This window comes from Scleropages formosus, chromosome 13 (assembly GCF_900964775.1).
Source record: "Scleropages formosus chromosome 13, fSclFor1.1, whole genome shotgun sequence".
Lineage (NCBI taxonomy): Eukaryota > Metazoa > Chordata > Actinopteri > Osteoglossiformes > Osteoglossidae > Scleropages > Scleropages formosus.
The window spans coordinates 22633157-22654062 of record NC_041818.1 but is presented as its reverse complement, the minus strand read 5'-3'; the positions used below and the strand labels follow the sequence as shown (position 1 = coordinate 22654062).

Genomic DNA, 20906 nt, shown 5'->3' with positions numbered 1-20906 from the left:
AAAAAAAAAAAAAAAAAAAATACTCGCCACATTGCCAACCCCAGCTCCACAGCTGCAGTACATTCAGAGACAATAGGGTCATTGCTTGGGAGTAATAACCACCCACAGAGTGACTGAGACTGATTACAGGACAGTATGAAAGAAATGCTGTAATTATGACATAATTTAATCAGTGTGACTTTTTTTTTTTTTTTTACCTTACATGTTTTGTTCAATAAAAAACAGCATGCAATAAAGTCTTTTGCCAGCTAAGAACCAAAAGTTAATTCAGTCATTTTTTTTTTTTTTTTCTTCTTGCTCTATGAAATAAATTAATAGCTGGCGTTAAGTCTCCTCTCTTTTCACGAAGATGAACTTTCCGCCTGGCTCAGTGTCGCTGTCCCGGGCGGCCAGCGAGTCAGCCAGCACGTTGCCTATTTTATTTAGACACAATGCTTTGGGGAAACAAAAAAACAAACAATTTAAAAGCCACCCTGAATACATCAGCTAAAACATGGTCTCTTTTGTTGTTTTAATAAAGCTGTCCAGCTGGTACACAAGGGTGTGTCCCCACCCCACTCCACTGGACGTGAATCGGACCACGAAACACAGGCCACCGCGAGATCGAACACCGGGAGATGTGAGGTATCGACGTTTCGCTTAAAGGGTGTCGTGGGAGGGGCTTCAAGGGCTCCTACTAATTTATCTTTACAAATGTGGAAAAAAAAGAAAAAAACACACAAAACGTACGACATCCTCAATAACGTAGATTACAATTTTACACAGCTAGAGAGGGAGAGCTGTCACGCTTTGTACTTCTCCTTCCCGCTCTCGCTGATCACGCAGATGTGCTGAAAGACACAAAACACGTCGTTCACCGAGCAGCCTCCATCGCTCCATCGCTCAACCTCAGACGCGTCCGGCGATCCTCATACTTACGTTTAGGTCTCTGAAGTACTCGTTGTAGTCTAATGCATACCCTACCACAAATTTGTCTGGAACTTCAAATCCTACAACTGGGGGGGGGGGGGGGGGGGGACAAAAGAATTTATTAAAAAGTATCTATAGTCTAATGAGAACAGACAGTGATGCAATAACTGTGTGTGTGTGTGTGTGTGTTTAAGCTCAACAGCACCCCACTGTGGGGCTTCCACACCAACGCACCTTTGTAACTGGGGGCACTTTCACATTTATTCATGTTGCGGATGCTCTTCTCCGATATAACAGCTACCCAGTCGTCCCCAGCGCAAAGCCCTTTCTAACCCCTCTGCACCCCCACTGGGTCTCCACTGCAAGAACTGTGATCCATCTGATCAGTGAAGCCAAATAATGCCTTTCCCAGGTGCACGCGCAGCACCTGTAGGGGGTATGAATGCCAGTTCCGGGCACCTGACACCCAGAACGAGTCTTTGGAGTGTAGACGACATAGGATTTGTTTGTCGGGAGCCCTTGAAGATGAAGGTGACAAGAGGAGCAGGACCAACCTTCTAACAACGGGGATAGCTGGTAGTGTAGTGGTTCGAGGTGCTGCCTTGGCCTCAAAGGTCACCGGTTTGAATCCCACCTCCGGCTGTAGTACCCTTGAGCAAGGTATTTAGCCTAAATTGCTCCACCACAATTACCCCCCCTATATAAATGGGTAAATAATTGTAAGTAGCTTAACAGTGTAAGTTGCTTTGGAGAGAAGTGTCAGCTGAATGAAAAAATGCAAATAATGAGGTACGTTCACATTTTCCATGTATTCAGCGTGAGATTTTCTCCAAAGCAACTTACCACGTTCTGATACTTACAATTATTTACCCGATTTATACCGTTGGGTGATTTCACGGAGCAGCTCAGGGTCAGTAGCAGGGTAGTAAATCAGGAGGTGGGACATGAACCTGATTCCAAGTGCAAGGTGGTACTTCTAACTGCTACACCACCTGCTGCCCCCTTGTCTGTAAATATTCACAAACATTTGTTTGCCAGGAACATGCGAACATTCGGAAAGTGTCCGGAAGCTCAGTGTAGATGCTGTGGGATCTTTTGGAATATGCTACATCCTACACTGAGGATGCTGTAAAAAGTATTAATACATCAGCGCAAATTGTTCTTATTGGATGCTATCCATTTGCACACGGCTGTCATTAAACTATTAATTTCACATAACGCTGCAAATCTGATCGCAGTATATCCATATTGGATGGACCATTTGATTAACGCAGCCCAGAAATAGAGGGACCGTAAATGCAAATGTGGCACAGAGCAGCGTACAGTACTTACAGTCTGGCCTATAGCCCACACTTCTTGGCGTCCGTTTCACCAGCAGACTGCGGATAAGAAGGAGAAGCACAGCAGCTGTGTTTGGGGGTAGGGGGTGGGAAAGGTGGCCAACGCAGCCGGTGGGGTTTTTCTCTGAAGTCAGTCATGCATCAGGCATGTGTGCTGTACCGTCTTTCCCATGTCAATACCGCAGTCCCCCGGCCAACGTCACTAATTCATTACAAAATTTATCACATCAACCAATTTAGACATCAGCACAATTTTACCCCATAAAATCGGCGCAAAATTTTCACAATTCCAAAATCTGTGCAAAAATTCCAGAATTCTTCACATCCCCCATGAATACTGACAATTGTTTATCATCATTTACAGCACATAAAATACACATTTACCTTTATCATTCGCTAATATAAAAATGAAAATTCAGTGACTGAAAAATGTCATTAAAAGTTGTAAACCTAAATTCATTCTTCTGGAGTTCATATTATATAAATAGTACGTCTATTATATCTATTATATATTATATGTTCTATACATAAGTCTGATTGGCTGAGAGTAAGGGCTGCTGCGAGCTGATTGGATGGGACCGCTTGCGGCATAAAGCGGTTAATGCGATGTTAGCTAAACCAGTTAAATCGGAGCGCAAAAGAGCCAGAGCAGTCGTTAGCCGGGGGTCCGCTGTGTTTTATTGTTTTTCTACGAAATGTCCTTAAGTTTACTGACATTTTAATTCGCGATCTCCTGCTCCTTAACCACCAGGCCAAAGGCCGCCCTCCGACTCATTTGCATGCGCATTATTTTCGGACATGCTGGGACCCTGGCCCCTCCCGGTGCCGTACCTGGCCACCTTCACCATTTTCGGATTGTACCGCTTGAGAAGTTGCAGCAGCGTCTTCATCGTCTTCCCCGTGTCTATGATGTCCTGCAAACGGGACAGGAAGGCACACGGTCAGTGCTGTCAGACAGGGACCCCCCCCCACACAGCGTTTAATTAATTAACGTTTAATTCTTTTATACCAATTGGATGGCGATACACACTCACCTCTACAATCAAAACATTCTGCGTTCAGACAAAGAAAGAGATAGAGAGACAGAGATTTAGTGGATTTTGGCTCATGTCAGAGCAGTAAAAGGCATATTTTCCAAAGCAACTTGCAATATTAAGTTACCTACAGCTGGGCAATTTAGGGTAAGTGCCTTGCTCAAGTGTACTACAGAGGTGGGATTTGAACCTGCAACCTCTGGGTCCAGGCAGCAGCTCTAGCCACTACGCTGTCCCAATACCGATGCTGTACGTCACGCTCGCGAACGCACACGTGCAGAGTAAAAACTGCGGAGTCCAGTTTTTCCATTTCTGTGGCTGGAAACCTAGCGAGCGGGAGCAGATCGGCTCCGGGTGTTTCGATATTCAAACCCCCGCATTTCCACCAGCGATGCTCACCTTTCCCGTGAGAGTGGAGAGGTCGTCGCCGCCGATCACCTTGATTTCCCCCGTAGACTGGTCGTTCTTGAGGGAAGTGGTGGCGCGGTGAAAAACGTAAGGAAGGAACATTGAAATGTCCAATGAATCGCATTAAAAAAAACAAAAAAAAAAAACAAAAATATTCAATCACACACACAAATCAAGCTTTGATTTGCTAACCAAAGCCTTTGTTTTCATATTGACTACATCATCTCTTTTTAAATTATTTTGCGGTCTTCTTGCAGCTTTTATTATTATAAATCTAACTTTTTACCGTATCCTATGTGTGTGTTTTCACTGCAGAGTGCTTCGTGCTGTTTTAAAAGGTGCTATATAAAATAAAGCTTTATATAGCTGCATTATGCAATGTCAAATAACTCCTTGGAACGATTTTGCACCATCAAGACAAATTATGCTATTTTTAAACATGCCGTAATTGATATAATAGCAGGGTTCAGTCTGCTGGTGAAATACACTTCTGTTTACTCTGAGTTTTACACTGCTTTTGTGAAAGTCGTCTGATAAATGAATAAACGCAGATGCCCAAACGAAACGGCAAAATTAATATCGCAGAGGAAATCTGCCCAGTGCTTTCGTTTCGGTTCTGTAACGTTGCAGAAGAATTCATATTCATAGATCGGAAATTCACGTCAAAGCGATCGTTAAAAGGAACCGGAGCCAACGACGCGGTAAAAATGCCGGGGGTGGGGGGGCGGGGCTTACGCAGTAGCTCTTGAGTCGGATGAAGTCCACGGTCATGGGGATGGAGCGGTCGCTGTTGCGGTTCAGGGCCTTGATGTAGTCCAGTAGGTCGGCGAAGAACTTGTACCCCCCCTTGAGCACGCACAGCGCCACTATGTGGTGACCCCCCATGTCGCACATGATCTCCCGCGCCAGCCGCTCCGTCCTGAGGTGCCAGGTGATGGGGGGGGTGGTGGGGGAAACAGGTTACAGGGGTCAGCTCTGTAGGAGTCGTGTTCTGTTGTGTCTAGAACTGCGGTAAAACAGCGTAAAACAGTGTGCAAGGTCATCTAATCTCTGCTTCTCTTTGTGGAACAGAGACTCAGCGAGGACATAAACAGCTGTAACACTCAAGGTCACCGTCTTGGTGCAGCTGTGCAACCTGGCCTGAGCCACATCTTCTGATGAAGGACTGAAAGAGGTTCCACATCTGGGCTTCGAACCCCTTTCCTTCGGTAACGATCCAGAGCATTAAGCACCACAAAAGTACACGAGTATATAAAAAAATTATTTTGAGTATCATTATGTGAAGCGCCGCAGCAAGAGTCACCGCTGCCTCGTTTTCTCCTGGGCTGCGGGCGTGAACACGGGTTCGAATCCGACAGACTTTGCGAAATTCGCACGTTCTCCTCGTGTTTGCGTGGGTTTCCTCCCACAGTGCAAAGATGTGTTCTTCAGTTTAACTGGTGACTTTAAATTCTCAATAGTGCGTGCGAGTGTGACTGAAACTGCCTTGTAATGGCAAAGTAGACACTGGAATCCTGTCCAGTGTGTATCCTGCCTCAGTGATGGTTGGATGGATCATCATCATCATCATCGCTATTATCAGCAGGTGTCCTACTGTTGTACTCTTAAACACAACAGCCCACAGTGTACAAATGATGAGATGTTTTGCAGAAAACTGCTTTCTAAGCATCACAGATCAGAGACACATCATTTCGAGGTGGACACACATGGCTCAGTGTCTTCTCCTTAATCGCCATGGGAACAGGCGTGTTCGTGTACAGGGACCTACCTGTCCAAGATGAGGCCGTGCGGGATGTAGACTCGCTCCAGGTCATTAACATAATGCTTTGGTATGCAAAAGAGGTCCAGGTCGTACCCCTGCTCCTCGTCGCTGATCTGGAACCAACAGCCAGAAGAAACCATTGAAGAGTCACTTCAGGATATATCTGTTTATTGTTTTTATTATTGATTCTTAATTAAGATGACATGTCTTATTACTAATGTTGCCTATACAGAGATGCTTCGGAGGCAGATGTTCATCTGTTTGCATCCCAGTTCGGCCATCTCCATTCCAGCACTCCAGCTCCGAGCTGAACACCACGCCCCCTTGCGGTGGGGCAGTCTGATTTGCCAGATTTGCGACGAGCACCATTACGGACCATACGGCGTGTAACCCCCAGCTGGCTTCTTGGAAAGAGGGTTCGATTTCCAGACACGCGAGGACTCATTTACCAGTTACCTCCCTTACAGCCAACCCCCTTGCACCCAGATCCAGCACATAACAAAAACTCTTTGTGATAAATTCAATAAATCCTATGGGATTTATGACATAATGGCCCTTTCACTTTAATTTAATTTCACACGGCCTGAGGTTGAACCCTGAGGCCCTGAACTGAGGCTGGGTCACATTTGTAGGAGATTCCCTGCTGCTGCATCCTCCAGGAAAACACTTATCGTAACTGGAATAACATTAATATATTATTATTATTATTTGTAGTAGTAGTATATGAGAATAATCATCTGACACCTTTGTCCAAGGCAACAATAATTTACCCATTTATAAAGCTGGGTATTACATTTATTAATTTAGCTGGCACTTTTTTTTTCCCAAAGCAACTTAAGGTATTTATAATTATTTACCCGTTTACACAGCTGGGTAATTTTACTAGAGCAATTTTAGGGTAAGTACCTTGTTCAAGTTGAACCTACTGTCGTGGGTTCGATCCCCGCTCAGTCTATGTGGAGTTTGCATGTTCTCCCCATGTCTGTGTAAGTTTCTTCCAGCTGCTCTGGTTTCCTCCCACACTCCAAAAACATGCTGTTCAGGTTCACCCACAGTGTGTGAGTGATCAAGAGAGTGTGTGTGTGTGTGTTCCACTGATGTATGGATGAGTGTAAGTAGTATGACCCAGTGTAAGTAGTGTATCTAGCAGGGTAAGTCACCGCGGTGAATAAGGTGTGTGGGCTGATAACACTACATAGAGTTCATTGGCAGTTGCTTTGGGGAAAAGCATCTGATAAATAACTAAATGGAAAGTACTACAGCTGGGAATCAAACCTGTGACTTTAAAGTCCAAACGCAGTAGCTCTTACCACTACACTATGAGCTTTTGCTAATTCTTATTTTATCAGTTCAAGATAAGTACCTTGATCATGAGGACTACAGCAGTAAGAGGGATTTGAACCCAGGACTTTCTGACCATCTTAACTTTTTTGGACTTCCAAACATTTCAATCCAACAAACACGCTCATTCTCCATTCGTCAGCTCCGGGGATCCACTTCCCCAGACAGGAGACATTCTGTTTAAAGTATTTCTAGTTGCAAGAGTGTACCGTGCGCTATGAAAAAAACACACACACACACACACACACACACACACACACAGAATGTATCATTTACACAAGGAACAGCACATGTGTGACAGCGGCACTCTTACATGCTGATCATACGTTGGTCACATGTCCTCAGTCTGCCGCCCCCCCACCCCCACACCCTGGTGTACAGCAGCCCTGCATTTCATTTGATATGATGAACTGTTCAATGCTCCTGCGCTTTCTGTCACCCCACAGCAGGCAGTCACCTTCCATAGCCATTTCTCATTAAAAAAAGGAGGAGCAGCTTCTCCGAATTGCCCTTGGTGTGGGGCACGGGAGCGGGGCACTCTGAAAGCCCACCTCCTCTCCACTGCGGTTTCCACAATCTCCTAGACAGCAGGCGGAGCCCACAGGGAATAATGTTCCTGCCTTAACCTCCAACCCCAGGGCGCCCATCAGATGGAAAACACACCTCGCCTCCATCAGGGTCCACATTAACGTGACCTCAGGGTGCAAACTGCCATGTGAGCAGGGGCCCCTCTACTGCCGGAGTTCACAGAGTTACCGAGATGAATCCACGCGGTGCACGCCAGCAGACGAGTCCTGGGGCACGCAGATGGTCTCACCTGGCGTTTACAGTGGCGAGGACCACAGACTTACCGTAACTCCACCCTGGAAAGAGAAGGTCAAGCTTCCCAGGGGTCTCAAATTAATCAAGAGGGGAAAATACAGGGGATACACCGTCCGAAACCGCTTGTCCCAAGTGGGGTCGCGGCGAGCCGGAGCCTAACCTGGCAACACAGGGCGCAAGGCTGGACACACACACACACACACACTCAGGACGGGATGCCAGTCCATCGCAGGGCACCCCAAGCGGGACGCAAACCCCAGACCTGCCAGAGAACAGGACCCGGCCAAACCCGTTGCACCACCGCACCCCCTATCCACAGCGATACGGTCCTGGATTATTTCATTAATTCCTGATTGCAATACAGCGGGGGAATTGAGAGCTGCAACGGAACAGGGCAACTGCTTTCTCCCTGTGGTAAATCCCCTGTGGCCTAAATGTACGCAGAGATTTTTTTTTTTTTTTAAAGGCAGAATATTTTAAGGACACAATCTATCCTCTGCATTAACGTTTTAGCGTTTTCTCTTATTCAAGTATATGTACTATTTTAAAATGTTGATCGTTTTCCTGGGAAACACTTCGCAACCCGCGGATCAGTTATGCAGGTTTATGGGGCTCCTGCCAGATCTCCGCAGTGGCGGCGCGGCGCGTGCCCGCGTCCGTCCCCCTCGCGCCCACAGCGCGCGCTGGACACTCACGCAGTCTCGCGCGCGGAGGAAGGACACATCGCAGCGTCGGTTCCTGCGGGGCAACGCGATCGTCGCGAAACAGCTCCGCAGTGCGCGTGGAAAAGCGCAACGTAACAGCCGTCGCCGGCACGTGACTCGCGGCTGTGTCTCGTCGACTGACCGGCGGCGTGACGGCCGGACTGTCCTCCATCAAGACCGAGGGAGTCTCGTCCCGGGGACCTGCACTGTCAGCACGGCCATTTCCATATTCTTCATGGACACCATTTTGAACGTCCCCCCCCCCCGGCAGTAAACACAGAAATGTGAGTTTTAGGCTGCAGGACTGAGACGGTCCGGTGCAGGGGGAGGGGGGCGTAAGGACGTGGGTGCGAGTCCCACCCGAGCACCTGTTGTGCGGCGCGCAGCCTCTGTTACCGTGGAATCGTGTATCTACGGGCCCCTTTCTTCTTGTTTCCATCCTTTATTTTCCCCCCAGCCTCAGCCTGGGCTCAATGCACCGTTCGCGCGGGCGCGCTTCATCATGACATCTCAATGGCCTTTCATCTCCGCCGCCGCCGCCGCCTTCCCAAATAAAAACACGCGTCCCGCAAAAACAGTCCATCGCCTTCCGTGTTATTCGTTAGGAAGAGCAGCACACCAACAAAACCCGTTGACACGAAGTGCTGTCACTCACTGACATGATGATAAGATCACCCCGAAGGGAGTCCTCCTCCTTGTGCACGTGCCCCGCGCGCGACCCGGCGGCGGCGCTGCTCGAGAGACGCCGCGCGCGCTCGCAGCTCTCGCTAATCCCGTCCAGGAGGCCGTCGAACTCACCACGATGCACGGCCTGCCCGTCGCCATGTCAGTCGCACCTCTCTCGGATCGGGAAGGGCCCCTCTGCGCCCCAACGAGCTCCTCCACCCCGCAGATGAGTGACAGCGCGCAGCCGCCCCCCAGCGCTCTGCCCGTCCGCTCCAGTTCCTCCCCTGACCGCTGTGGTTGCGGGGGCGGGACTTTTGCGTGTCAGCGAGATACGAGACAGTGCAGGCCCCACCCACTCCGATTAGGCTTTCGGAGTTAGAACGTAAGGCCCCGCCCACTTTTGAATGTCATTTTGCTCAGTAAGAGCTTCGCGGGGGCGGCTTGGCTTTTCCAGCCTATCAGAGCAAGAACCACGCCCTCTTTCAGAAACGTACCAGAACAAGAGTGTAGGGGTCCCGCCCACTTTGGATATTCTTCTGCTTTGCGGCAGTCTTGAAAAAGCGCCGGGGGGATTTTAGCCTATTGGAGCACGAAGAACTTGGAAGCCCCGCCCACTTTCGGAGCGCATGACGTAGGAGCGCAACGCAGCGCAGAGACGCTAGTGTAGCAGCTTCACTATAAACTGCCACCTACCGGCCTTAAACGATTAAGAATATATTTTGAACGACCATGTTTGTGTTTTCCGTAAATAGAGCAGTGTTTACAGCCCTTGCGTACTTTTCTCTATAACGCCCACCGAGAATTCTTGAAAAAACTAAAGAGGGAGGGGGAAAAAACAAACCAAAGATCATGCTACCAGAGGAATTTTAATCCTTATTCTGAATACAAAGAAAGCCACAGATATTTTCAATTACAATCATGATAGCAATACAGTATTAAAATATAATACACAAAAGGGGAGAAATAGAGATCACAAAGAAATAAAAATGACACGTCTTGGAAAAAAAAAAAGAAAGCGCGAGAAATTATTCAATTCCATAATGTCAAAGATACAACAAAAAGAAAATGAGCAGAAGGCAGCCTCCAGGTCATGTGTTCCAGTAAAGATCTTGGTTTCTTTGTAAAAGAAAGTTGTTTTATTTTAAAAAGAAAGGGTGGGGTACAGCACAGGTGAGTTAGAATTGATGGCTCTGCGCAGTCCAGTCTCCTACAGGAGGATACATAGAGCCCCCACGCTGGTGGGTCCAGTCAGTTCATCGGCCATGCCACCCTGTGGTGCAATACTCCACGTTTCTCTTGCAGTCACACATCGCCGAGTTTTGCCACAATAACCGACACCTTTTTTTGGGAAAAGTATGTATGAAGCCAGCAGAGACAAACCTGCACACTGAACAAATCGGTGGAGATGACACATGCGTGACGTGTGCGTTTCTGACGGTCGGTTTGGAGCGAGTTGGGGGGCGGGGGTGTATGTGTGCGTGTGTGTCGTTTGTGCGTCCCCAGATGGCAACCTGAAACTGTAAGAGACTGAAATGTTGGGCCCCATGTTTTGCTAGTATGTCATATACAAAAATATCTTTTTTCCTCCTTTGCTTTCCACAACGCAACATCCTTTTTTATTTTAATTCACCATCTGTGAAGAAAGGAAAATAAACAGATTATCTTAAGTTATCCTATATGCATTATTTATTGAAGGTTACTCAGTCAGGTAAATCAGTATGGGACAGTTGAAGTGTAGTGCTGTCCACAGAGGTTAGACACACTGCTTTTGGACCAGAAAGACCCAGGTACAGATCTCATCACTTACTGGAATACCTCACAAAGGTATTCCCTCCCCAAAAAAATGCTCCAGTAAAAAATTCCCAGCTGTATAAATGGGCAAAAACTAAGTAGCTTAACACTATGTCCCTCTGGAGAAAAGAATCAGCTTGATAAATGATAAATGTCTATTGGACTCATCTACTGTCCTCATTACTACTGGGTTCTTAGAATCCAATAGAAGGTGATGCTTTTATCCAAAGTGACTTACAGATTTTCACCTATTTATACAAGGGGGTGTTTTCCACTGGAAGAATTCAGGGCAAGTACCTTATAGCACTGGTGAGAGTGGGATTTAAACCCACGTTACCCGGCCCTGTCTTTTACTCCTATGCATGCTGTTGCCCCAGCGCAACTGATGATTCCTTACACACCTGTGCGTGGTTGTGTCTACATGGAGCACCGGGAACGGTGGGAGAAGCGACAAGCTGTACCTAGTTGCCGTTGACCTGCGGCGGCTGCAGCTGTGCGGGGAGGCCACCGGCACGCTCGATCTCAGCCCTCTCTCGGCTGCGGTTCTCCCTCTCCTCGTCCTCCTCGTCCCGCTCCTCGTTTCCGCTGTGGTTCTTGCAGTACAGCCTGTCACACAGACAGTGGATGCGGTCACAGCACGCTCGCAGGACCGCTCACAGCTGATGGGTAATGGAAACCACCGAGCCCACCTCAGCACCTCTGGATAAAGCGATCCAGGCTGTGCACTCCTCCTAAGAGTGCAGTAACATTTCCCCTCTCTGTTCACTCCAGCAACCTTTATACCACACATTAATTGAACACATTATATTATCCTATATGGATAATGTTAATGGAAAGGCAGACCTTCACATCGCACCACTAAAATGTCAAAAAAAAAACTGGTGGAAATAAACTATAAAATGTTATAACAAGCAATAGGAACAGCAGCAGGTCTAAATGCAAGAAGAATTTAAGGGAGATCTGCTGTTATGCTGGGGGTGCGGTGGCGCGGTGGGTTTGGCCGGGTCCCGCTCTCTGGCGGGTCTGGGGTTCAAATCAGCCTGGGGTGCCTTGTGATGGACTGGGGTCCCGTCCTGGGTGTGTCCCCTCCCCCTCCAGCCTTACGCCCTGTGTTGCCGTGACCCTGGATGGGACAAGCGGCTTCAGCCAACGTGTGTGTGCGCTGTTATACTCTTCAGAAAGGTACATACCATGTACTTGTGATTAACAGCTAAGTTTCCAAAACAAAGAATGTAATAAAATTGCATGGTGTGTCAGTTGCTTGAAATAACACTGACTGTTAAAGGGGGGGGGGGGGGGGGGAGGAAAAAAAAAAAAAAAAGAGGGACACCTCAGTCTATCCACAGAACCTACAACCTGTCATTATTCTTTAGATTCTTTATTCCAAGGAAAAACTAAAATGATAGAGGTGCAGGCAAGTACACATGGACTAAAATGAGAAAAATCTGAAACCTGAAGCTGAATCTGTACAACTCTACATCCTTTCGACTTCTCAGGAAACAGGAGGTCCCACCACAAGCTGAATCTGGCGCACAGAGTACTGATACACCGGCAAATGCGGTTAAGTCGAAACTAGTCGACACACACACAACCCTGAAGGGTGGTGACAGGTAGCGCTTACTTGTAGATGCCCCTGGCCATGTTCTCGATGTACTTGGCCTTGTCCTGCAGGCCGCAGTGGTAGTGGTAGGTCTTCACACAGGCCTTGATCTCACAACCAATAGTGGCTCCCAGCTGACCGCACAAGGTGCACTTCTACAGAAAAAGTAGAAATACACTGAACAACACAGAAGAGCAAAAGCCATGCGATCGATCTAATGCAAGGGGGTTGGGGGGGCACTGTGCAGCGTACTGGTGCGCTGTAATCCGAAGGTACTCTTCGAACCCTGCTCCTGCTGTGGTACCCTTGAGCAAAGTCCTTACCCTGAATTACACTAGTAAAAATCCCTGCTATACCAAGAGGTAAATAAGTCTTGAAGTTAAAAATTAAATCACTGACTCCTCATATTACAAACACAATTAGGACAAGAAGTACGTTCACAACTTGTTCCTAAATCCAAAGTGACTTTTAGCTTCCAAGCCACAAGTCAATAAAAGATTAATGCATGTGTCATTTGAATTATTTATGGGTTATATTCTGAGAGAGAGAGAGAGAGAAAAAAAAAACTGGTAATAGCAGTGATAAATAAGTACTTTGTAAGACTTCTTCATTTGGTAGCATAGTGGTTAAAGCTGCCACCTTCAGATTCAAATCCCACCTACTGCTGCATTACGTTGGAGCAAGGTACTTACTCTAAATTGCTCCAGTCAAGTACCCAGCAGGACTAATGGGTAAATCATTCTTTGTTGCTTCGGAGAAAAGCATCAGCTGAATGAATAAAATGTACACTATTAATTTAGATGAAGCATTTCTGCCGTCCGGGGTGCGTCCCCTTCTCCTTCAGCCTTGCGCTGTATGTTGCCGGAGATGCCGCAACCCCGCTCGGGACAAGCGGTTGTAGACATTGCGTGTGCACGCCCGTTACTGCAGATCAACTTACAACTTTTTTTGTACAATAAGCTACTTACAGTTTTTACCCATTTATACAGCTGGGCAATTATTGCTGGAGTAATTCACAGTAAGTGCTTCGGAGAGGAGAAGCCAGGAAATTAATTTAAAATAACCGAACATAAAAATATAGACTCCCATTCGGGCTGTGGACAAATTTATCTCAAACCATGTGAAACATTCATCATCTTGCTATCGATCACCGACACGCAGAAGCACACGACATGACATGTTTGGGCGCACCTGGCTTTCATCTACCTGAGACCGTAAACACAGGTTGCGAAGTTAGGAACACAACAAATTGTAGGAAATGAATAAGTAGCGAAGGCTAAAATTTACCAATGACACAAAAATCACATCGTGCTCCAGCGTTATCGAAGATGCTGGAACATCGCTGTTATTAAGAGGCGGCGACCCTGACCTCATAATCTCGTGACCTCATCACCCAGTCCCCGCTCTTTTCACATTAGCCCTCACTTTCGCACAGAGACCCTGCGATGCATACTTACGCACACTGTTCCCCACCTTATCCTTTCGTACTACAGTATGAAGGTCCGGAGGATCCTTCTGGATTCCTAAGTGTACGGGTCACTCACCATTCGCTTCCCCCTCTTGATCTCCTGGATAACGGTTTTGACGTCGAAGTTCCCAAATTCGGCACGCGAGGTGGTGGTGAGCTGAACGGTGCCGGAGGAAAAGAGCTGGGGATAAGGATGGGGATTGAACCTGGGTCAGTACCTTTAGGAACATTAAACTGTTTTCTGCTTTTGCTGGATGGGGAGTAAGGTTCTGTCCACCATGAAATGTGGACACAACAGAAAACTATGTATACATGTCATCTGTAGGTGCGAATACATTACGGACCACCATGCCCTTGGTGCCTTGGTGGTGCTGTATCTGGGATCTCCATGGAGGCATCTTACACATGTGAAGGTGCATATAACTATCTAACTTCCAGCTGTGGGACTGTCATTAAATTTTCACTTTCATAAGGTTTAATGATTTTACAAGTTGCAGCATTCAGTGACATTTTTAAAGATTTTATTCCTTAAGAGTCTGCGCGATCTCCCCGCGTTCACATCGATCTCCTGCAGGTGCTATAGCTTCCTCCCATAGCTGAAATGTGTGTGCATTGAATGTGCTAAATAGCCCTTTGCGTGTGCGAGCGAGAATGAGTGCGTGACATTTCCCTGCCCAGGACTCACTCCCTGTGCTTCCAGGATAGGCTCCTGACCACTGCTACCCTGCACTGGACAAAAGGTTACTGACAGTGGATGGAAGCTTTTACCCATAATACAAATTATTCTGAACACTGTCTCATTTAAAAAAAAAAAATTAGTTTGAATCCATTCTACTCCCTCTATAAATTGGAATTTAACCCATCTAACTTTTACAGCTTGCGCATCACTTCACTATACAGTTTACATTTATTCATTTAGCTGACACTTTTCTCCAAAGCAACTTACAATTATTTACCCATTTATACAGCTGGGTAATTTTACTGGAGCAATTTAGGGTAAGCACCTTGCTCAAGGGTACAAGAGCTGGAGGTCGAACCTGCAACCTTTGGATCTAAGGGCAGTGACTCTAACCACTATGCTACCAGTTTACCCTTGACGAATGCTTTCCAGGCACCAATGGAGAGAAGCCCTGTTGAACATCCTGCCCCGAGAATGTTCCGGAAAGGTACGAGCAGGACGGAGGTGGGTGGCCGTGCAGCAGGATAGCGAGGAAGCCTACTCACCATGCACTTGTAGTGCGCTGCCACCTTCTTGCCGTTGTCGACGTGGAGCACACCGCGCGTCTCATTCTCTTCCTCGCCAGCGTGGCAGAAGCCACAGCGCAGGCCTGAATCACTGGGGCTGCTACGCAGTGGGGAGCGGTCTCGCTGTGTGGCCAGGGAGACACACACACACACACACACACACACACACACACACACACAAGCACAGGGATGAACAAAGGGTTTCGGGCATGCTCTCAAAGCACATACCGAAGGGCTGGATGTTGTGTTCCACTGTTACCCAATAGCTGCTAGGAGCTGTAAACAGCTCAGCATGCAAAGTCCGGACTGGAAAAGAGGAACCACTGTGACCATTCATAGGTGCGATGTAACTCACTCTCCAAAAACACACTCCCTACCTATTTCATTCTTGCGTGTTGAACAGCACCAAGAGCACTGGACATGTTTACCACATGGCTGTGGCAGATACCGCGTTAACGAAGAATCTTACGTGCGAAGCGCTCTCTGCATCGTCTGCGCCGTGCGAGGAGGTTGAGCGCGCATCTTCTGATTGGCCATGGGAGCCCACTTTTACCCGCCCCCTCTCTAACCGCCCCCGCCCCCTGCCTCGGGGAGGGGAGGAGTCCGAGTCATTGGCCGCGGCCCCCAGTTCATCTGGGGGGGGAGAAAAAGGGGGATTCAGCAGAATTTTAGGTGCTTTCATAATGCCAAAAGCATAATGCTGTTTTTGTGTCATGTGGGAACTGTTATTATACACCACTTGGATTACAGTCCAAAGTATTTTACCAATTTAAAACATTTTTTGACAGGATTTAGGTAGGGTACCTCTGTTAAGACGGAACACCAGGATCCCTCTGAGGTTTTGAACCTTATTCTTGTATCTGGTGCACAACAGCGTTCATCTACTTCCTCATGAGGACCAGATTATCAAATGTAAAATGAAGGGAGGGCCAAACATTTTTAGAGTAACTGTCAGCACTAACACGCCAACGAGAAAAACAACACTAAATATAATACAGGGGGTTCCCGATGTACGATGGTCCGACTTGCGATTTTTTTTTGATTTTATAATAGCGATAGACATTCGGCAGAAACCGTACTTCGAATTTCGATTTTTTTTCCCCAGGCAAGCGAAACGCAGAGCCATACTCTCTTGTGATGCTGGGCAGCGACAGCGATCTGCATCTCCCCATCTGGACTGTCGTGGCCTTGATATGTTGCATTTTTATCATAATTTTTCAGTTTAAGGAATTTCAGAAAAGAAAGTTGAATAACGTATCCTCAGTAGCACAGATTACATGACAAAACAACCCCACCAGCTTACCTTCATTCTAATTTGTTATTCAGGTAAGACACACATCTAACAAACTTCTCTATTTGTCTTCTAATGACAAAAATTCCACTTGCTTGACTCAGTGAAAGTCAAAGTGATGATGTAAAAGCAACCTGCAGACACCGACTGGGGGGGGGGGGGCACGGTTCGTTTTATTGCATTCATATCCAAAACTCTTGACCCAATGTACATCTTGTATCAAAGTCAGAACTACATTTCAACAGATACAATAGATATTCCGTTGTCCACTTTTCTCTTCTTTAAAGTAGAGAAACATCTTTGGCTGCTTATGGAGAAATTTACTAACAGCAAAGCACAGCAATGCAGAACCTGAATACTTTGTCAGGATTCAGGGCGCACGTGTGTCAGAAGCATCCAGTCAGGATGTGGCAGCAAGGTGCTGGGCAAAGACGTCAACTCTTTCTCGTTTGAGGAATTTGGACTGAGTGCAAAGAGCTTTTTTTTTTTTTTTTTTTTTTACAAAGGGACATGCATTCTAATTTTTAATGTTCAACATCAGCTAAAGGGCAGGGTTTTTTTTAAAAAAAAAAAGATGTTTACGGCTGAACTTGGCCCATGGGGGGCCACTTGAAGAGCCCTGGTGCACGACATTCATATACAGCAACTGTGTGACCAATATTTGAAACTGGGCACTTTGATTTAATTCAACTGTGTCGGGATGCTGGGACGTGATGCAGACATTTTCACAGCTGTTCAGTCATGTTCTTTTCTACTAATTAAGCGTCTTAGCAAATGCTGTAATACAGCAAGGGCAACGCAGCAGATCTGAGCTGGCGGAGTAGGTAGACACAGTTAAATATTACAGGCCAACCAACTAAACCCAACTACAGCATGTAAATGACTCATCTGGAAAGAATAAAGGATCAGGCCAATACCTTCGCTGGAGTCCTGTGTGGCATCACGGTGTTTACGACAGTAGACACTGCAGGAAAAGATAAGTAAAACACAAGAATAAATAGAGGTGAGAACTAAACTGGGTGCCACTGATTACTTTCAGATGATATAAAAAAAAAAAAAAAAAAAAAAAAAAAAACCCACACATCTATTTCCTCCACATTCACATTGCTGTGATATGCAAACAGGCAGTTCCCCCCCCTCCGCAGTTTTCACTTGGAAAAATTCTGATTTCAGCATACGACTCTCATGCCCAACCCCCACACATTTTCCAAGATCTAAGACACAGGTATCACAGAAGGCCACTTACAGGTAGATGCCCTGGGATGGGTTCTCCTTCACCTGTGCCTTGTCCCACAGGGCACAGTAATAGTGATACGTCCTCCTGCAGGTCTTCACGTCACAACCAATGGTGGCACCAGGTCGGTGGCATGAGGAGCACATCTGGGGTGAGCACAGAAAAAATAGGAGGTGGGATGTGGGTGGAACAGCAGTCAAAAAACTGCACCTCAAGGTTACAAACAGTAATCCTGAGAAAGTAACTGAATATTATTGATGAACAATTGTTCTGCAGATGAGCCAACATGTTTGAGTAAATGCAAGGCAGGTGGGTGCCAAGCATGTGTGTAGTGAAAAGGAGCAATAAAAATATATCAGAAACATTAGGATGCCTGTAGTCTCTCTTGAAAGCCTCCTTGAAGAGTAGAGGAAGCAGAGAGGACTAACCAGTTTGTTTCCCCTCTTAATTTCCTTCTTCACGTCTTCAACGGAGAAGCCACCAATGTTCTCGCTTTCGGAGTGCGAGGTCACCAAGGCAGAAGAGAAGAGCTGGAGGAAACACAGAGGTTGGGTGTGTGAGTGAAATGAAGACATGAACACCACTCACGACCCTTCCCACCTTTTTCTCCTTCTTGTCATCACCGTCATAATCATCATTTTATTATCCCCCCCCCCCTTTCTTGCTTATGCAACCAATTTGCCCGAAGTCAAGGATCGAACCTCTGTCCCCAATAGCTCCATCGTAACAACAGGAGAAGACAGGATTAGCTCTCTAAGGTAAAGTTCTGAGTCTCCAGTTAATGGGAGCAGTCAAGGCACTGCCTTGGCTCCAGGGGGTTACATCACCGTCACAGGTTTCAGAGCTCTGCTTGTTCTGCCCTGATATGCGATAGCAAGGCTTGTCTGGCATGCTGTTGTGGCGGTTCCCAGTCCCCTACCCACCCCTGCTCACCATGCACTTGTGGTGGGCTGCCACCTTCTGATTGTCCGAGACAAGCAGCTGGCCACACTCCTTGTCCCTGTTGCTCCGGCAGAAGGCGCACTTCCTCAGTCGCGCCGGCGCGCCGCGCTTTGGCCCAGACGAGCCAGACATGACCAAACAATCGCTCTACAATCCTGGAAGAAGAGAGGAGGCAACATACAAAACACACTTTCTTATTTACCTGTGTGGCAGACAGTCTTTGGTAAAGCGCCTTACGTGACAAACTGATACTGCCACCAAACCTCACGGTGACATATTTCTCAAGAAACTGGCTGGGATGCGGGCGATTTGACTACTTCCAAAGCTTCCTATTAACGGTTTTGTATTGTAGTATTCTGGGACATACTGCAATGTTCAAGATGCTGTGACAGGTTACTTCTGCAAAGATCAAGAACTGGATTTAATAGCAACTGGGCCACCACAGCTACAGATCTGTACAATGGACCAAATATTTACTCCTCAACCTCCTACATACACCTTTCACGTCTTCAGCTTGGCCTCTTGAACAGGGGACAAGTTATGCAATTTGGAAACACAAAAATATAACAGAAAGGGGGACAAAAACCGCTCAGCCAAGAGGCACACTGATGTGGACTTGTGAAGGGAAGAACAACCTCTTGCTGTTGCTATGTTGCGGGGGGAGCTCAGACCTCCATGCGGCAGACAGCAGCGCAGGTTTAATGGACTGAAAAGTAGAAGAAAGTGCAGTGACTGAGGACTGGATCGGAGTCCTAACTCATCTAAACCCTCCAAGCAAACAGTTGTCCTGCGCACAGAAACACTGTGTGTGTCTGTGTGTGTGTGTGTGTGAGAGAGAGAGCAAGAATACAACATTCAGCTTGGGGAGCAGAAAAACTGCACTTATATATGCAACACTTAAGCTAAAATGTAGGGATAAAGGGGGGGAGACAAAATTCAACAGGGTAGAACCACTGATTCAGAGAATAAGCTCCTGTTAATTAAAATTGAAAAAAAAACTGAAAATTTAATAGCAATTTTTTTATCATATTCACACTGTGCCTACAAAAATAAAATTTACTCAGTACAGCAAAGTTAATTTCAACAGAACGACAAAAACTACTTGCAATAAAGTCCGTAAAAGTGTGAAAATAAGAACACTATCACACCAGATGAGCCAAATTTAATCTTGAGAGAATCTGCATGAATAAGTTGCAGTACTTTCGTTTCGTTTTTCCGCTTCATTTTGTGATCATTATAACAAAAATGTTACAGTGTTTCCGTTTCGGTTGCCTTACGGCTTCAGTGTTGCGCGTCACCCCGTTAGTGTTACTTCAATGTTGGTGTTCCAGCGATACAATGTTACGGTGTTAGCGCATCAAGAATAGCCATGACGTCACACGTAGACGCAGCGTGCGGCAGCGGCGCCAGAAACGCGGCACAACGTGCGAGAGCCCAGTCGAGCCAAGTAAACACGAACATGGACACCGAGCGAAGTGGTCGCGAAAAGCGCGTTAATGTGACGCGCAGCTCGGCGGAGGGAGCCGCGTTTGCCGCCACTTTTCGCTGCAAATACGTTAATGTGCGCAAACGCGGTGGCTACGTGTCGCCCCTCCAAATTTGCCCGCTTTTCCTTTCAATGTCAATTTCCTTCCCAAAAGGGGGTGTGCCTCCCGACCCACCACCCCCCCCAGGACGAGATTCGGTGGACCCACGGAACGCGCCCTCGCACAGACACCCCACGAGGCCCCCTCGCACGCAGAGCGAGCGCGCGCCCAGGCCGAAGCCGCCGTTTGCTGGAAGTCTTTCTGCGCGAGGGGGCCGCGTCTCATTCATTCCGGCGGGTTTCTCACCCGGGTTCGCCCACTTTCGACGTGAACGCGCTAAGCGCGACTTCGGAGATGATAAACGGAGGGGGGGGGCGGTTCACTTTTTATGTGAACAAGTCCACTGTATTTGCTATATTGCTTTCGCTGGCGAGCGCGAACTGGTAGAAGCTGCCTGGTCTAAAGCGAAAGATAGGAAACGTCTCTCACCCGTCTCTGTGGGCTTCGACCACGTTGCTCCGCTGGACGAGAGGAGATGGTGTTAGAAGTGAGTGAGTGCGTGTTTTTTCTGCTTCCTCCCACTGCGTTGCGTTGGGAGCGCTCGCGGATTCTCTGTTTCCCCACTGCGTACCGTTCGCGTGACGTCGCGCGCTGCACGTTAGTTCGCCAGATCCCCCGGATTCACGCCCCTCGCGCGCGCGCGCGCGCGCTCTCATACACACACATACACACACGCGGGCGCGCGTACAAGCCGCCCTTCTCCCGTGAAGACGCGGGCTGAAGCGTCGGGCGCACGCCGCTCTGGTCGTTTTTGTCCAGGTCG

At 47.4% G+C, this 20906-nt stretch overlaps 2 protein-coding genes across 6 annotated transcripts; both read right to left on the bottom strand.

The window, feature by feature from the left end:
- Nucleotides 1-179: 179 nt before the first annotated feature.
- On the bottom strand, nt 180-9299 carry hprt1 (hypoxanthine phosphoribosyltransferase 1). 4 transcript variants are annotated; one of them, XM_018733638.2, is made up of 9 exons: nt 9119-9299; nt 5460-5566; nt 4427-4610; nt 3683-3748; nt 3284-3301; nt 3081-3163; nt 2242-2288; nt 919-995; nt 180-830 (listed from the first exon to the last, which is right to left on the bottom strand). In XM_018733638.2, exons 1-9 carry the CDS (start codon nt 9143-9145, stop codon nt 783-785), a joined length of 657 nt encoding a protein of 218 aa, XP_018589154.1. In that variant the 5' UTR covers nt 9146-9299; the 3' UTR covers nt 180-782. The 4 variants fall into 4 exon arrangements, with proteins under 4 accessions (XP_018589154.1, XP_018589156.1, XP_018589155.1 ...); XM_018733640.2 differs by lacking the exon at nt 9119-9299 and adding an exon at nt 8976-9112; XM_018733639.2 differs by lacking the exon at nt 3284-3301 and having other exon boundaries at nt 9119-9236.
- A 534-nt stretch (nt 9300-9833) lies between these two features.
- Nucleotides 9834-20769, bottom strand: phf6 (PHD finger protein 6). 2 transcript variants are annotated; one of them, XM_018733865.2, is made up of 12 exons: nt 20573-20769; nt 19193-19263; nt 18549-18712; nt 18044-18145; nt 17628-17761; nt 17299-17345; nt 15560-15723; nt 15070-15213; nt 13922-14026; nt 12399-12532; nt 11239-11383; nt 9834-10619 (listed from the first exon to the last, which is right to left on the bottom strand). In XM_018733865.2, exons 3-11 carry the CDS (start codon nt 18687-18689, stop codon nt 11239-11241), a joined length of 1116 nt encoding a protein of 371 aa, XP_018589381.1. In that variant the 5' UTR covers nt 18690-18712; nt 19193-19263; nt 20573-20769; the 3' UTR covers nt 9834-10619. The 2 variants fall into 2 exon arrangements, with proteins under 2 accessions (XP_018589381.1, XP_018589378.1); XM_018733862.2 differs by lacking the exon at nt 19193-19263 and having other exon boundaries at nt 20573-20763.
- Nucleotides 20770-20906: the final 137 nt, after the last annotated feature.

Bases quoted from the DNA above. Each gene is read 5' to 3' on its own strand.
- hprt1 (XM_018733638.2), bottom strand. From the start codon at position 9,145: ATGGCGACGGGCAGGCCGTGCATCGTG. The intron at 5,567-9,118 runs GTGAGTTCGACG...TGTTGGTTCCAG, and splicing joins CGGGCAGGCCGTGCATCGTG to ATCAGCGACGAGGAGCAGGG. The intron at 4,611-5,459 runs GTAGGTCCCTGT...CTGGCACCTCAG, and splicing joins CACGGCCTCATCTTGGACAG to GACGGAGCGGCTGGCGCGGG.
- phf6 (XM_018733865.2), bottom strand. From the start codon at position 18,689: ATGTCTGGCTCGTCTGGGCCAAAGCGCGGCGCGCCGGCGCGACTGAGG. The intron at 12,533-13,921 runs GTGAGTGACCCG...CTTTTTCTGTAG, and splicing joins TCAAGAGGGGGAAGCGAATG to AAGTGCACCTTGTGCGGTCA. The intron at 11,384-12,398 runs GTAAGCGCTACC...TCTGTGTGACAG, and splicing joins ATGGCCAGGGGCATCTACAA to GCTGTACTGCAAGAACCACA.